A 13,566-nucleotide genomic window follows, 5' to 3' on the forward strand; every position below is an offset into this window, starting at 1 on the left:
TGTACCAGTTTATATTCCCACCAACAGTGTAGGTATTCCTTTTTCTTCACACCCTCTCCCCCATTTATTATTTGTAGACTTTTTAATGATAGCCATTCTGACCAGTGTGTGGTGACACCTCATTGTAGTTTTGATTTGCATTTCTCTAGTAATTAGCAATACTGAGCCTCTTTTCATGTGCCTTTTGGTCATCTGTATGTCTTAGGAGAAATGTCTATTTAGATATTCTGCCTATTTTTCAATTGGATTGTTTGGATTTTTTTTTTATATTGAGCTGTATGAGCTATTTGTATATTTTGAAAGTTAATCCCTTCTTAGTCACATCATTTGCAAATATTTTCTCCCATTCTGTAGGTTGTATTTTCATTTTTCTTTACACTTTCCTTTGCTGTGTAAAAACTTTTAAGTTTACTTAGGTCCCATTTGTTTATCTTTTATTGTCATTACTCTAGGAGGTGGACCTGAGAAGATGATATTGTGGCTTATGTCAGAGAGTGTTCTATTTTCCTATAGGAGTTTTATAGTATCCAGCCTTACATTTAGGTCACTAATCCATTTTGCGTTTATTTTTGTGCTTGGTGTTAGAGACTGTACTAATTTTATTCTTTTGCATGTAGCTGTCCTATTTTCCCAGCACCACCTATTGAAGAGACTGTCTTTTCTCCATTGTATCTTCTTATCTCCTTTGTTGTAGATTAATTGACCACTGGTGTGTGGGTTTATTTTTGGGCTTTCTGTCATGTTCCATTGTTTTCGTGCCAGCAGCATACTGTTTTGACGACTGTAGCTTTGTAGTATTGTCTAAAGTCAAGGAGGCTGATTCTTCCATCTTCGTTTTACTTTCTCAAGTTTGCTTTGGCTATTTGGGATCTTTTGTGCTTCCATACAAATCTAAAAATTTTTATAGGTCTGTGGAAAATGCTATTGGTAATTTGATAGGGATTGCACTAAATCTGTAAATTGCCTTGGGTAGTATAGTCATTTTGACAATATCGATTCTTCCAATCCAAAGACATATTTCTCCATCTGTTTGTGTCATCTTCAATTTTTTCCAGCATCTTACAGTTTTTGGAGTACAGGTCTTTTGCCTCCTTAGGTAGGTTTATTCCTAGGTATTCTATTCTATTCTTCTTGATATGATGGTAAGTGGGACTGTTTCCTTAATTTCCCTTTCTGATCTCTCCTTGTTAGTGTATAGAAATGCAACAGATTTCTGTGTATTAATTTTGTATCCTGCAACTCCACTCATTCATTGATGAGCTCTAGTATTTTTCTGGTAGCATCTTCATGATTTTCTATGTATAGTATCGTGTCATCTGCAAACAATGACAATTTTACTTCTCCCTTTCCAATTTGGATCTCTTCTCTGATTGCTGTGGCTAGAACTTCCAAAGCTATGTTGAATAAAAGTAGTGCGAATGAACATCCTTGTCTTCTTCTGGATCTTAGAGGAAATGCTTTCAACTTTTTACCACTTGAGAATGAAGCTAGCTGCTTATTATGTTGAGGTAGGTTGTCTCTATGCCCACCTTCTAGAGAGTTTTCATCATAAATGGATGTTGAATTTTATCAAACGCTGTCTCTGGAGTTCCCATTGTGCTGCAGCAGAAACGAATCTGACTAGTGTCCATGAGGATGCAGGTTCGACCTCTGGCTTTGCTCAGTGGGCTAAGGATCCAGTATTGCCATGAACTGTGGTGTAGGTGACAGACATGGCTCGGATCCCACATTGCTGTGGCTGGCAGCTGTAGCTCTGTTTCAATCCCTAACCTAGGAACTTCCATATGCTGCAGGTGCAGCCCTAAAAAGCAAAAACAAAAAACAAAAACAAAAACAAAAAAACTTTGTCTATTGAGATGTGGTTTTTATTCTTAAATTTGCTAATGTGGTATATATCACATTGACTCAATGAAAAATTCTTGCATCCCTGGCATAAATACCACTTGATCATGGTGTATGATCCTTTTAATGTAATGTTGGATTTGGTATGCTAGTATTTTGTTGAGGATTTCTGTGCCTTTGCTATCAGTGATACTGCCATGTAATTTTCTTTTGTGATATCTTTGGTTTTAATATCAGGGTGATGGTGACCTTCCAGTTATTTCTCATTTCATTTATTGTACTCTTCAACTCTGGTTGTTCTTTATATTTTCTATCTCTCTGAAAAAAACAAACTTTTACCTTCTTGCTGTGTATCCATTCTTTCCTGAATTCTTGGATAATCTTTATAATCATTATTACTCTGAATTCTTTCTTGGGTAGACTGCCTATCTCCACTTAGTGGTTTTTCTGGGGTTTTATCTTGTTCTTTCATTTAGAACATATTCCTTTGCCATCTCATTTTGTTTAAGTTTCTATTTGTATTTTTACACATTTGGAGTAGCTTAGTTATGTTTCTCAACCTTGGAGAAGTTGCTCTCTGTGGGGGATGTCCTGTGTATCCCAGCAGTGCATTCTCCTCTCATCACCCAAGGGCCAAGGACCAGCTGGTCCCAGGGTAGGTTCTGACCTGTGTTGCAGACTCAGTTCTGCAGCCTGCAGGATCATAATTTTCTTGCTTCTAGTGTCTGCCCCCCTAATGGCTGAGGCTGGTCTAGAGGCTTGTATAGGTTTCTTGGTTGGAGGGATTAGTGTCTGCCCACTGTTGGGTAGAGCCAGGTCTTGGCCTTCTGGTAGGCACGGCCCTGTCAAGGGGCCTGTCTAGAGGTGGATGTAGGTCAGGAAGTCTTTATTAGGCAGCCTGTGTGATGATGGCTGGGGCTTTGTTCCCACCCTATTGGTTGTTTGGCCTGAGGTGTCCCAGCACTGGAGCTTATAAGCCGTTGGGCAGGACCAGGTCTTGGTGCTAATGACCCAAGCAAGATGTCTGCCTCTAGCAAGAGTTCAGAGAGATGAACCCTCCCCCATATACCTGCCACCAGCTTTTATGACCCCAAAGGGAGTCAGAGCACTCCATCCACCACCAACCTCCGTTCCCCAGGAGACCCTCCATGAAGAGCAGTTAGATCAGGCCAGGCTGCTTCGGAGTCACTGCTTTGCCCTGGGTCTTGGTGCACACACAACCTTCTGTGCACCCTGCAAGTGTAGAAGCTCTCTTTCTCCCAGTCCTGTGGAACTCCTAACATTCAAGCCTCACTGGCCTTCAAAGCCAAATGCTCTGGGGATGTCTCCTCCTGGTACTAGACCCCTAGCTGGGGAACCTGGCATGGGGCTCAGAGCTCTCACTCCTAAGGGAGAACTTCTGCAATATAATTGTTCTCCAGTTTTGTGGGTCACCCATCGGGGGGTATGGGATTTGATTATATTGCAAGTGCCTCCCTCCTACCATCTCCAGGTTTCTCCTTTATGTCCTTGGATGCAGAATACCCGTTTTTGGTAGATTCCAACATTTTTTTATCGATGGTTATTCAGCAGTTGCAATTTTGGTGTACTCACGATAGGAGGTGAGCTTCAAGATTCTTTTACTCTGCCATCTTGTCTCTGTGTAACCTCAATTCCTGTAGGATAAAGTAATTTGTATTTTAACAATTAAGTTTGAGCATTCAATAGCTTTATATTGCCTGTTTGAATACTTGAACACAGATTTAACAATATAACTTCAAAGGAAAACTGGATATAGATATAAGGGAAAGAGCTTCTAAAGGGTATCCATTCATGAAGTCAAATTTCCTGTGAAATTTTCTAATATCTGCAGGCAAAACCTCACAAGGTTTCCTCCTTCCCCTCCAGCCTGGTTCAGCTACTCACCTCTCTGCCCCTGGGCAAACAAACATTTTTAGGTGCATCTATTCAAATTCTGTATCTGGTGGTAGCTAAACATTATCCCTTGAGTGATACTTGATGGTTGATAAAGTCATTCCCCCAACTTCTTCCAAATGACTCACACTAGTCTTTCTCAAAACTTGGTTCTCCTACCATTTCCTGAATTAGGTGGGTGCCTGTTAAAAACAGAAATTCCTGGGCCCTATATCCTACTGGAATCTCTGGGTCTGACCACCTAGTAATCTGTATTTTTCTCAACTGCATCAGGTAATACACATGCATATATGTACACATGATAACCACTGATTCACCTGCCGCCAAGTCAAATATCCATATAGGACTGTCAGACCTGACGACACCCCAGAAAGTTAGAAAGGGCCAAGGTGAAGCCCTTCCTGAATGACCAAAGGGGTAAAGGGGTGGGTGAAAGAAGGCAGGGTACATAGCACCCCCAGGGATGAGGTCAGCTGCCCTCTTGGCAGTGAGGGTGGGGGTGGTGGTAGCTTGGGACCTGGAAAGCAGCCGCCCCTGGCCACCCGCTCTGGTCCCCGCGGAGGGAGGTCGAGGGCGCATGGACAGCGTACGCGGCGTACCTCTAACGCCTGTGCTTCCTGCCCCACAGACGAACCCAGCGCCTGGAGTTCTCCCGCTGCCGCCTCCCCAGGTCTGCCGGAAGTAGGCATCTCCCTGGAGGACGTCCTCTCTCCATTCTCTCCATCACATCCAGCCCCACCCTCCGACCCTTCCCACCAGATAAGCCCAGACCCAACTTGGGATATCAAAAGGGAACAAGACGTTAGGAAACCAAAGGAGCTTTCAGCCGGTGGCCAGAAGAAGCAGCGCCTCGGGGAGCAGAGTGAGCGCTCAGCGAGCCCGCAGAGGGCCGCGCGGCCGAGGCTCGAGGAGGCGCCCGGTGGCCAGGGGCGGCTGGAGGCCGGCAGGCCCTCCTCAGAGGCCAGGGCGCCCGGCCCTGTGGCTGCAGACGCAGCAGACCCTGCACGGGCGGGCTGCAAAGAGGGGCCGCATGCCGCAGGGGGGCCTGAGTCTTGCCGGCGCGAAGGCCCGGGGGCAGCGCCTGCGTTCTCGGGACCGGGCGGGGGCGGCGGGGGCACGCGGGAGGCCGAGGGCAGGGCGGGCACGCGCGCGGGGCCAAGGCAGGGCGCACGCGCCCTAGGAGGCACCCCAGCTCGCAAGGCCACCGTGGCGCCGGGGCCCTGGAAGGTGCCCGGCTCCGACAAGCTTACCGGGGTCCTCAAACCTGGCGCCTCAGCCACAGGCAGATGAGCCTGCCGCCCCGCCTCAACGCCTGAAGGCCGTTCTTCTTAGGTTCCGTCTCACGGCGTTTTTAATTTATTTTCACTGTCACACACATAGATCCACGAGGCACCAAGGCCTGGGAGCACTGACGTTAAGTCCCACGTGTCCAGCAAGCATGGGTGGTACAGCCTCCATGCAGACCTAAAACTGATCCTAAAGCCCCTGGTTCCACCGCAGGCGCTTTGGCAGCTATGGAAGAACCAAAATAACGTGAAGAACACCACAGAGAGTGCAGTGTAGCTTTAGTTTAAAAAAGAAAGAAAAAAAAAATTCCCCCCACTGCATGAAGGATTTGGATGTCATCCAAACTTTATATCAAGAAACTGGACAAGTTAAGAGCAATCACAAACTGGAATATCGCCTTAAAAAATCAAACTGCACGGAGCAAGCTGAAACTGAGACAAGATTATATGTTTTAAATGATCTAAAGAATTGTAAATAAATTGTTCTTGACATATCTAGACAGGGGTTAAAAGGTTTCTTTGAAACATTTAGAACTGTTCGCCCATGACATGTTTCCCTGGCTCACTCGTGGCATCCCTCACTGGTCTTAGCAGCAAGTTCCCTGCATACTGCAGGACGACTTAGAAATCTAGTGAAGTCATTGGCGTGATGCCATTTTTACTGCCATTTCTGTAATCACGTTTCTGTACATTTTGAGTGGTAGGTTAAAAAAAAAAGTTTTAAAAATTGTATCCTAGGGAACAGTTTGTGGTAAGTCAGAATTTTGCAGTTTAGCTAATAGATCTTAATTGGTTTTCATCTAAAATATGAATATATAATTGAAGGACCACAATTCATTAAATTGAGATTGGCAAAGCTGCAGGTCCTTTATGAGAAGGCTTTCCTATTGACTCAGGCTCAGAGATAGGAGCTTCTTTGACAGCAATGCCATATTTCACCTTGTCTTTTTAAAAATCCTCTTTCCATTACTTCATTTTCACTTTGATAGAGCAGAGGCAAAGTATTTCTCCTATATTTCTCAGATTATAATGAATCTCTTAATATTAAAAAATTATGACCAATTTATTTTCATTAAAGAACATGGATCTTTTTTAGCATTCCTTTCTGCTTATCTTATTCTTTATTTCATTTGGTTTCCTTTTTTGTCCAGATGCTTCTGTTTATCTTTCTTGTCCATGGCTGACCCCCCAGTAAAATCCTGAGGCTTGCCTTTTTCTCCACTGTTTTAATCTTTCTTTGTAAAATTTTATCTTAAGTTAGTTTATCCATGCAAACTTATTTGTAGCTCTACAAATTAAAAGGCAAATGTTTCAGAGGAAAGTTTCTCTTTAATATGACCTGAATGAATGAGGGTTCATCCTTCCCATAGTCTGCCCCTTATAAGGAGTACAAATACAACTAGGCCTTACCTTCCTGAGCTTGAAGTAAGTGAAAACAGGGAGATCAGGTCCATCACAGGAGGTCATATGTAATAGCTTCCCTCAGTCACCTCTTTTCCTCTCTTTGTAATTGCAGTATCCTGAGCTCTAGCTGTTTAATTTCTGTCAGGCACAGGAGTAGTTCAGTTGTTTGACAAGCGGAGAATATGGTTGAATGCCTCAAGTGAAGAGTCTTGCAGCTTGTAAAAGCAATTTCCAAAAATGAAACCCATTCATCATAAACAAAAGCACAAACACATGTAGCAGTTTACCGTACTTTTGGTTTAATCTCAATTAGTCTTTCTCCCCCTGGACTAGAAATCCAGTATAGTTTGCCATTAATTTATTGAATCCAGTTTTGACAATGCTTCTGTAGTGTAGCTGCACGTCCCGGTACTGTATCCTCTGACCTTTATTTTCCATGTGTTACAAAAGGATAAAAACAAAATTGAGATTACGCTTGCATAAACTCTAATTTGCACAGTTCACAGCTACCACTTGTGCAGTAATTGCTTTATGCAGCTGTAATCCATAACCTGTGAAGACAGCACATCATCTAAACCCCATTCCAAATAATATTTCTGTGTAGTGTTAGCTGTGAATTTACCCTGTACAGCTGTATCTCTATAAATATAATTACATGTATTAATAGTCACAGAAAGACTGTAAGTGAGCAACTATTTTTATGAAACGCACCACTATGGATAAATTAACTTTTACAGAAATCTTGTTTACTGTATGATATTCTAAAACACTGTCAAATAAAATATATATCCAAAAATATTTTCTTTTTCCAACTATATAGGCTGTGTGTTGTCAACTGAAAAAAAAAAATGCTACACGGGAAAGTTGTGAGTTAACTGTGGCAAAATGAGGACTATAGCCCAGAAGACAGAACTTCAGAGCACTCTTAGAAACTGCTCCAAAGAGGTAGGGAGAGAGGTCAGTATTACATGTGATTTTAGTGAAGGGTTGTGGGGGATACCTGCAGGCAGACACACATCTTTGCAGAAGCTGGCTCCTAGACATGAGGAACAGATGTCACCACAAAGGATTTTAGTGCTTTTCTAGTTAGGAGGAGATACAAGAATTGGGCTCTTAAAACCTTCTGAAAATACCTATCTGAAGACCAGTTTTGCCAAATTTTCCCAGAGCATGGAGAGCCTCATTCCTAATCTCTCCACCTTGGGTTCCTTTCAGGGGATGCTGACGGTTAGTGATGGCAGATGGCAGGTGCCAATACTTAGTTGGCAGGGCCCCCTCATGGTCGTAACTTCAACTATGGTTTGGGAAGCATTTCATGACCATTTCATTTAATGGTGCTAAGAATTAGGTCAGGTGAGGATTTCATTGCTGGGCCACTCAATATGCTATAATTGAACTAGGCCTTATTAACAGTAGTCCAAAGTCTCTGGACCACCTGTTTCACTAGTCTGTTATGGTCCAGGAAAAAAAAAAAAAAATTCCCTCCTGTTGCCTCTTCCCACAACTAGAGTTACACTATTATAATCATTAAGCTCATATAGAACTATATACATCTGGTCAACTGCTTCAAGTTGCCAAGTCATCATCTTATCAGAGGCTCAGTCACACATTTGGTAATGCAAGAAACAGTATTTTAAAACAGGCAATATACAAATATTAGTTAGCAGTATTAGAAAGATCATAAGTAAGAATTTAAGTCAAGAACTTCTGTTAGGTGCAGTCCAGGATACCTTAGTCTGTTGGACTTAGTCTGTTCTGTACCATTCATTATATTTAAGAGAAATTAGATACTAGCATTGTCCGTAAGACACCCAGCCCAGTTTCTTAATGTTACCAGGCTGGTTATCCTTAGTATGATTTAATTGTTCCCATGATAAGGGAGCCTTTAAACTTAAATGACCATAGCCTGGTATTAACCACATAAATCCATTCCATAAGTGTGGGAGGTCATACGCTCTGGTTGAAATTTTACTTGTTGCTCTGCTTGGGCTCGAGTAACTTTAAAGGAAAATTCATACTAATCGCCAGGGTCAAAGAAGATATTACTGATTGATTGAGTGATGGGATTCCCATCCAGTAATACCAACAGTGGCCTGAACAGAACCATAACTTCCCTAGGGCCAACCAATCAGAGCCTTGGAGAGGAGAAATCCACCAAGGTAACCCAGAAGTACTAGACACTGGAAACTGGCCATATACCCAACAGTTGGATTGAACTTTAGAGGATCATGCCCATGGTAGAAAAACATTTGATTAATATACAAAGGCCCAAGAAGTCAAAAAATACTATATATAAAATGATCATACAGTTTAGGTCAAGCATCTTAGGTCAGCTGTCTACACCTGACGTTGGCTTTTCATCCTGGCATGAGTGTAGTATCTCCTCTGAGCATCATTTTAAGGTAAGTGTGAGGTCAGCAGTTATCTCTATAGACCAGTCCAGAGCAGGGGCCCTTTCTAAGAGGAAATAATAATCCAAGAGTCAATTTCCTTCAGTTTCACTGGCATGAGCTAGAGCAGAGTACCTGATGAGGTTCTGTCCATCTAGGTTGGAGAGAGTGCTTTAAAAAATGTCTTTTCCAGCATGCATAATACCCTGGTTACAGGTAATGGACATCTGATATTCATCCAAAGATACATTACTGAGATATGCTTCAGAAACAAATTTAGAGAGTCCTTTCAATAATTGAGTTAAACAATTTAACAGCAAGCATCTATCTGGGAAACAAGACTTAGCCAATAAATGCAGACCTCAGTTAACAAAACTAGAATTTAATGTTCACTGAAACAATCTTTTTTTCTAAAGTCACCCTCATTTCTACCAAATATAGCTAAATTAAGACTAATTTGTTTGCAAAATAGGTCTGCTCTCAGTAATGACCTGATGATTTATATAAGATGATTTATTTAAGTGCTATGGTGTAGCAAATTAAGAATCTGGCATCGTCTCTGTGGCAATGCAGGTTTGATACCTAGCCTGGTGTAGTGGGTTAAGGATCCAGATTCAATCTCTGACTCAGGAACTTCCATATGCCATGAGTGCGGCCCAAAATATATATACAACTGAATACGTAGACTCTTTTTTTTTTTTTTTTTTTTTTTTTTTTTAATGGCTTCAACTACAGCATATGGAAGTTCCTGGGCTAGGGTTTAAATTGGAGCTGCAGCTGCTGGCCTAAGCCACAGCCACGCAACAATGCTGAATCCTTAACCTACTGAGGGAGGCCAGGGATTGATCCGGCATCCTGATGGACACTGTATCAGATTCTTAACCTCCTGAGCCACAACACGAACTCCACTTTGCTGGAACTTTTATATGGAGTCTCTGACTACACTTTTAAAAGGCCTCTCAGGGCTAGGAAAGTCATGCCAAGGGCTTGTTACAGATCTCACCTTAGGGATTTAGGTGAATTCCTCCCTTTTTAAGGTCCTCAAAATACCTTGAGATTCCTCCACCTATTAGGAGGTGTAGTCTTTCTCATTTACCTGATAAAGCTGCTGGGAACTTTCTATCTGGAGCAATCAGATAGAAAAAGTAAATGTTTCAATTCCGCTTACAAGGGTATAATTTGCCAAAATGATGAAAGTAATAATTAACTTGAGAAGAAGGCTTTCCTTATATCTGGAAAATGAAGATTAAAACCAGTAATTTTTCCATAAAACTTATAAAAATTATAACCAGAGTCACCAGTTCACTCAGTCCTATGTAACTAATCCTTTTTGTTAACACTTCTATGAAGCTTAATTTCTTACCCAGTTCGGTGTTATGGACTGAACACTCAGAAACTTGTACTTTTCAAAAAGTCCTTTCAATAAATCTTCTTGAAGAGGAAACATTTTTGCAAAGGAATCAGAATAAAACTATAACTGTCTATAATGGAAAAAATACTTGAGAAGGCACATTTAAAGTCTGATTACAATGCAATTGACAAACTTGGTTACTGCTGTGACATACAATATTTTAAGATAATAACTAGAATTATGACTGATAACATTTTTCAGGACATACCATATTTTTAGGAATTCTATATAATTTCTAGAATATCTATATTAATAACATCTTCCCATACAATATAAACTAAGATTTATTACTCATTTGACAATACTTCCCATGTAATTTAACATACCAAATGAGACTAATTAATATCTCTCTTTGGGGTAGTTCAGGGGCCCTTTGAAGCATCCCAAAGTTAGCTAGAGGTCAAAGGAACTTCATTAGAATTTGATGTGGGAAGCTTTGTCAAAAAATGACAAAAAGTTTTAAAACAATTGGTCAGATAAGAAGATCGGTCACTGGGAAACAATTGTTACTCACTTAGCCAAAGTGACAATAAAAGATTTCAAAGACATATACATATCAGATCATTTAAAAGGTAAAGAAACCTAAAATATTATCAAAAGCCATTCGACATTTTAAGAAATGTCTCTTAGAGTTCCTGTCGTGGCGCAGTGGTTAACGAGTCTGACTAGGAACCACGAGGTTGCGGGTTCGATCGCTGGCCTTGCTCAGTGGGTTAAGGATCTGGCGTTGCCGTGAGCTGTGGTGTGGGTTGCAGACGCGGCTCGGATCCCGCGTTGCTGTGGCTCTGGCACAGGCTGGTGGCTACAGCTCCGATTTGACCCCTAGCCTGGGAACCTCCATATGCCGTGGGAGCGGTCCAAGAAATGGCAAAAAGACAAAAAAAAGACACACACACACACACACAAAAAATGTCCTCTTAACAGAAAGAAAAGCCAAATTCAAGTTTTGTACCAGCTTACTTTTAAAATTCATTTACTCAGTTAAATTTATTCTAAATTTAGCCACTTCTGACCATGAACAAAAAACACTTTCTCAGGGTTCCTTTCCCACAAACTTTCCATCATATTTTACGTATTAGTCTGCCCCTTTTTTTTTTAATCCAGAAACAACCAGCTTGAAGAGAAATTTCTTTTCCTTAAATAAAATGCAATCCCATTCCTCATGCCTTCTTTACTGCAAATATACATCTTTCTTTCTTTCTGTATACTGAAGTCCTTCCCTTATTTCTAGTAGCTTAAATTACATATTTAAATTAGAATCCTCAACTTTTAAAAACCTTACTTTCTAGAGAAAACTAAGAAGTTCCAGTTGTCTTTTCCATTAGCATTTTTTAGATTGGCAAATGTAAATACCAATAATAATTTCTAAAAACATGCTTTCTTACAGAAAATACTTTAGTGTGGCACCAAACATGTTTATTAATAGTTCTAAACCTTTAGTTTCTCTATAAAAGAAAGCATTCAGTAATGTTTCAGTTATTTGGAAATAAATCTAGCTATTCAATAAACTTCCATCATTTAACATAATTTAGCTCAACTCTAAAATTTCAAGTTACCAAATATCTAAGAAGATTTATTATTATTTTTTGTCACACAAGCAGCATATGGCAGTTCCCAGGCCAGGGATTAAATCTGAGCCACAGCTGAGGCAATGCCAGATCCTTTAACCTACTGTACCAGGCCCCTGGGGATAGAACCCATGCCTCCACAGCAACCGGGGCCACTGCAGTCAGATTCTTAACCCACTGTGCCACAGTGGAAACTCCTGGAAAGATTATTTTTAAGTAGATATTCCTAAAACAATTATTCCTGAAGAGTTCACCCAAAGGCTCTTGCCTCATTTACATTTATTTACTTATAACAATTTCCTCATACCAAGCTATGTTTCTTTCTGACAAATATGCAACAGATATAAGAAGATCTTATTTGACATCTATTAAACCTAGGTACAATAAAGGTATTGTACTTAATGTTGATGACCCCAAAAACATGCTGATATTTATTATTTTTATCATTAATAATTATTTATTATTATTAAACCATGTCGATATTAATTATTATAATTATTAATATTAATTATTATTATTCATTGTAAAAATCAAACTTTAAAACCAGATATTAACTTAATATTGAATATTTCCCAGTTCATATGAACCTGAAATTCCTTCTGGCCAGTTAATCTTCTGTATTTTTGAGAATTTATGTATGTGCTTAATTTCCTTAAAGCAAATTAAGTTGAGCTCTTTTAGAAATTAATTTTGATAATACTATCCAAAGGTAAAGACATACATAATGCACACATGGACAGACAACCAGGGATCTCAAAGCTTCATTTTCTAAACTTAGTGCCAGTTTTTAGTTGGCAGTATTCATGTACCAGATGTTAACCTGATTTTTTAAAACTGCAGTTTTTATAGATTTTTCAAAGTATAAGTTTAAGGATTTCTCTGAAATTTGAATCTAAATGAAGTGAAATTACAAGGGGAAAAACTGTTGACTTTCTTCACCCAAATAAACTGAATTCTCTTATAGACAATCTAGTTGGTATTTGCCTGACAGCTGACTACATGATTTATGAACTGGCAGTACATTTCTGTTGCTTGCTACACTGATTGATACTAAGCATTTTTTTCAAAAAAGATATCAATCACCAATACCAAATTGATACCAAAGGTATCAATCACTAGTAAATTCCATCACATTTCTTTCTTTTAATTATAAAACTTTTTTTCATGCAAAATCCCAAGTTTATGCAGAAGCCAACATTAGTGAACAGCAATGCAAAGTCCAAAATGAATGGCCTAAAAAATCCTCTGTACATAATACAATACCTGCACTAGGGGGAAGAGAGAGTTGTACACAGCAATAGTAATAGGATTATGACAACCCTGCCATCAAGGAAATTACAACCCAAGGAAACAGTTCTCAACTCTAGTCCTGTGAAGAGTTCCTACTGATGTCCACAGGAGAACTAAAATTCCCAAACCATTTTTTTCTCCAATATAAGTTTTAAAAGTTAAATCTATTGTTAAAATCCTCTCTTAGAAAAAGGAAGATGCTGACACAGAGTGTGAAATCAAGCACAAAGTTGAGATATTTACAGTAAATATATGGTGTTCTCTATGAACTAGTCCGAGAATGGCCAAGTGCAAGCTAAAAAGCCAAAACAGTTATAAAACAATATAGTTAACAGAATGACGTGTAAATACCAATAATGCACAGCTGATTATTTAAAAGAAAAAAAAAAGGAAAGGTCATTAGGACAGCAAAAAGATTAGAAGTCAGAGACCAAAGGGATGAGGGCAGGGACAGAGCAGCA

The 13,566-nt window shown here is 40.0% G+C and overlaps 1 protein-coding gene and 1 long non-coding RNA gene across 34 annotated transcripts in view; one reads left to right on the forward strand and one right to left on the reverse strand.

The window, feature by feature from the left end:
* The window catches only part of MAGI2 (membrane associated guanylate kinase, WW and PDZ domain containing 2), a 1,324,949-nt gene extending 1,317,707 nt beyond the window's left edge, over positions 1 to 7,242 (forward strand). For 19 of the 33 annotated variants that reach the window (XM_021102528.2, XM_021102530.2, XM_021102529.2 and 16 more), the window contains one exon: positions 4,385 to 7,242. In XM_021102528.2, coding sequence (XP_020958187.1) covers positions 4,385 to 5,046 — 662 coding nt within the window. In that variant the 3' untranslated portion in view covers positions 5,047 to 7,242. The remainder of the gene's footprint in view (positions 1 to 4,384) is intronic. The other 14 variants (XM_084977327.1, XM_021102539.2, XM_021102540.2 and 11 more) reach the window with 4 other exon arrangements.
* LOC106504985 (uncharacterized) lies at positions 350 to 5,212 on the reverse strand. The gene is made up of 2 exons (XR_001299006.3): positions 5,007 to 5,212; positions 350 to 3,497 (listed from the first exon to the last, which is right to left on the reverse strand). It is a non-coding gene; the product is annotated as an uncharacterized LOC106504985 (long non-coding RNA).
* Positions 7,243 to 13,566: the final 6,324 nt, after the last annotated feature.

This window comes from Sus scrofa, chromosome 9 (genome assembly GCF_054392235.1).
Source record: "Sus scrofa isolate SSC_HxYL_T2T_F1_AM1 chromosome 9, Sscrofa_HxYL_maternal_Yorkshire_Landrace_v2.0, whole genome shotgun sequence".
Taxonomy (NCBI): Eukaryota; Metazoa; Chordata; class Mammalia; order Artiodactyla; family Suidae; genus Sus; species Sus scrofa.